We start from the raw sequence: 3,852 nt of genomic DNA on the forward strand, positions 1-3,852 counted from the left end.
AAAAACAATAGGCTGCGTTGATTTAAAAATGTCATATTTCATTTTCGCAGGGCCACTGATAAATAAGCATCTCATATACATACATAGTCCAGCAACTCCAACAGATTGATATTCCCCTTTCTCACCATATAGGAAAATCCTCTTTCCCAATTTCAATATATATGGAAAAAGTGCTCCAGCAGATTGATTTTCTCCCCTTTCTATATGAAAAGGGAGATGCGATGTCTCCCCTTTCTATTGGGGATTGGAGAGAAATTATTAGGGATTGAGAAAAAAGAAAGAGGAAATGGAGATGGAAAATTAATCTGCTGGAGTATGTTTTTTTAATATCAATCCCCTATATTGAGAAAAAAGTGAAAAGGGGAAGATCAGTCTGTTGGAGTTGCTCATTATCCGGTGTATTATTCTCATTCTAGGTACGGAGTCTTGCTTTAACTGGTCAGAGCAATCACTCTTAGGTCCTCTGTAGAACTTTCCCCTCGCATTTCCTTCCAGCCTCCATTTCGTTTTTGCGTTCACATCCACCATCCCCAGTTTAGCAAACATAGAGAAACAAATGGAGAAGGTCAACTCACCGTGACCTCGATGGGCACCCTCTTGTCGATGCGGTGCTGGTAGTAGAGGTCGATGCAGTCTACGCCGAGCCGCTTGAGGCTGCCCTCGCACGCCGCGCGCACGTACGCCGGGTCCCCGCGGATGTCGACATTTCCGGCGGCTAAGCCGCCGGGGAAATAATCGATGCCGAACTTAGTGGCCAGCTCCACCTTCTCCCGCACCCCGCCCTGCAATGCCTTGCTGAGGAGGATCTCGTTGGTGTGCGGGCCGTACATGTCGGAGGTGTCGAGCAAGGTGACTCCAGTGGCAACGGCGTGGTGGATGAGCTTGATCATGTCGGGCTCGGGCTTGGGCGGGCCGTAGAAGGCGGACATGCTCATGCAGCCGAGGCCCTGCGCCGAGACCTCCAGCCCCTGGGAGCCCAGCTTGATGCGGGGAACGGATACGGGAGCGGCGGTGGCCATGGGCTGCAAGGTGGTGCAAGATGCTCGGAGCTACTGCTAGTTATATCGGAGTTAGAGCCAAGGCCTCTGTGTGGCCTTTTTATAAGCTGGATGTGTGCTTGCTGGTCAATAATGGGCGAGGTTACTTTCGCTGCTTATGTGAGATGATTTGGCACGAGCCCTACAACTGCTTCGTTGGGTTGGGTTGCGCCAAGGCCTTGCGGAGGCCGGAGCGCGCGCGAGTTCTGCTCGGGAGGGAGCCGAGAACCGACGACGCGGCCGGCGAGTAAAGGTGGTTTCACCTGGGTGCGGCGCCAACTGCCAAGTATAATAAGAGCAAGTACAATAATTAGCTTATAACAAGCAAATACTAATATGGAGGACAGAAGAGAGAAGCGAGAGAAGAACTTGGCTCTCATGCAAGCACCAAGTTAGGCACGGAAGCATATGCAGATAGTGGGTCATACATTAAATGAATATGAAGAGGACTAGAAAAGAGAAGATAGAATATAGAATAAAAAATTCCTATAGATAAATACTCTCTCATTCCCCGTTTATAAGGCACACACGCATATCAAGATTCAAACATTTATATCTTTGACCAATAATTTAACTATTAATTTTTAATTTTTATAATGTAAATTTTATATGATTGGATTCGTTATCAAATATAGTTTACAATGATTATAAATTTATAATCATAAGTGATATAATATATGACAAATAAATGGTTAAAATATCGTTTGGAAGACCGTGCCATGTTCCACCGTGCCTTATAAACGAGGAAGGAGGGAGTAAGAGACCACTATTGTATAGTTTGGCTCCTCCAATTTGACTAATAGCCAAGCACTTGGTTGCATTACTAAGCTTTCGATTTATATTGTATCTCAAAGCTGCTTCACCTACCTCGATCGGGACCCGGGACCTAATGCAACATGGGTAGATACTTGAATCCCATCATGACTTCCGATCTTATATATAATTGTCTAGGACCAAGAAACTTTCAGATCATATATTTCCTGTGCGAACAAGAGAGCTGGACCCGTTCAAACGAGAAATAATTTAAATGTGCATCAATTGGGAGCAAGGACGACACAAAAGCAGGCGCATAAACAACTGTGCTGTTGGAAACTGATTTGGCGCAACTGGGTCTTGCTAATGATCCAATGGTTCATGCTTTTTTTTAGCGCAAAAGATTCCAATGATTAGGCATGGGCGGTAGGCTCAAGCCAGCTAAACAATCCGCAAGCGAATAGACGACCGAACCTTGGATGGTTCACCGACTGCTAACTGCACAAAGCCACCTTGCCTAGCTTAAACTACGACAGTTGAAAACTGTAAACTAATTATAGAAATATGTAAAGATATGTATTTTTTTTAGATTACATAATACAATTCAGACACTCACAACGCACGCATACCTACTCCTATGAACACACGTACGCAAACCCTTAAGATATGTATTTTACAATAACATAATACGTGTCGATCGAGGACTCAAATCTTTCTCAATTTTACTCATCAAGCACTAATTCTAAATAGTTTTGGACCGTTAACGCAATATATGGTCACTCAGATTCTGATTAGACTACAATTGACAGAACAAGAAATCATTGTGCTATAGTGGATATAGATATAGGTATGACAAATGGAACCATTCATTTGCGTTCCATTTTTTTTTGTTTTTCTTTGTTTGGAACATCTATCTGGGTGTTCACAATGTACCATCTCTGTTCTTTCCTGAAATACACTTTGGATCACTACTACGAAAATATTTTTTAGGGGCGGGTAAAAGCATATTTTTAGAGGCAGACGCGATACCCGTCACTAATTTTCGCAGCTACAAATGTTTTTATTACAGGCGGGTATCATGACCGCCCATAGAAACCCATTTCAAATGGCTTTCCAATGGCGGGTCACCCCTCACCCGCCCCTAGAAACCGATTTATAGGGGCAGGTCACCCCCACCCCTACAAATCGATTTTTAGGGGCGGATTGGGGGTGACCCACCCTGAAAATGTATTTACAAGCGGCGGGTGAGGGGGTGACCCATCCCTAAAAATATTTTTCTAGCCCGCCAAAAATTTCACCGATTTGAATTTGAAATTTTCTATTATGTTTCCTGCTATTTTTCAAAATTTGGATTCCCGCCAATTTTCATCTATCAAGCTAGTTCACGATCGAGATATGGAATATGTTTGATAAATATAAATACTTACATGTACAAAATTAAATTATATGGAAATAAAACACAATTAGAGTACATCATTAAAATGCACATTGAATACATATTGCCCCTATTCCCTACAAGCGCTACTAGAGACGACATGGTGCTTTGAATTATCCCACTCACGAAGGCCAAGGTATTTAGGATCCATTGCTAATTCTTGTGCATCGTAAAAATATTTGCCCTTCACGTTGACCACTTCATGTAGAATGAAACGACACAAATCATCAACTACATTTAGATGCTATTTCTCTTCGAGGGCGCCCCTGTGCATTTCTGGGTGAATCTGCAATTATTGAATCCATAGTAAAATTAAGCAAGCGTTAGTTATAATAAAAAATAATATACACATATGCATCTATCCCTAATAAAATCCCTAATAAAGAGTAGCCTCTTACAGGTTCGGGATGAATAATATATCTCCCTTGCACCCGCATATGCCCGCACATTTAGTACTAATAGTACACGAAACCAAAAGGTTGCTTGTAGCATAGGAACTGTGTGTGCATAGTCATTTCCTCTGTTCTGATGGCGGGATGAGCTCCTCCTTTGAAAATATAGTACCGGTAAGCCGTGTTTCAAAAAGAAATAAATGAGTAGTTAATTTGTATATGTATACCTCTTTGG

General features: G+C 42.5%; 1 protein-coding gene across 1 annotated transcript; it reads right to left on the minus strand.

The window, feature by feature from the left end:
* Positions 1-548: 548 nt before the first annotated feature.
* On the minus strand, positions 549-1,305 carry LOC120639791 (IN2-2 protein-like). Its single transcript, XM_039915685.1, has one exon. It carries the CDS (start codon positions 1,017-1,019, stop codon positions 567-569), a length of 453 nt encoding a protein of 150 aa, XP_039771619.1. The 5' UTR covers positions 1,020-1,305; the 3' UTR covers positions 549-566.
* Between the last annotated feature and the right edge of the window lie 2,547 nt (positions 1,306-3,852).

This window comes from Panicum virgatum, chromosome 7K, assembly GCF_016808335.1.
Source record: "Panicum virgatum strain AP13 chromosome 7K, P.virgatum_v5, whole genome shotgun sequence".
Classification (NCBI taxonomy): domain Eukaryota; kingdom Viridiplantae; phylum Streptophyta; class Magnoliopsida; order Poales; family Poaceae; genus Panicum; species Panicum virgatum.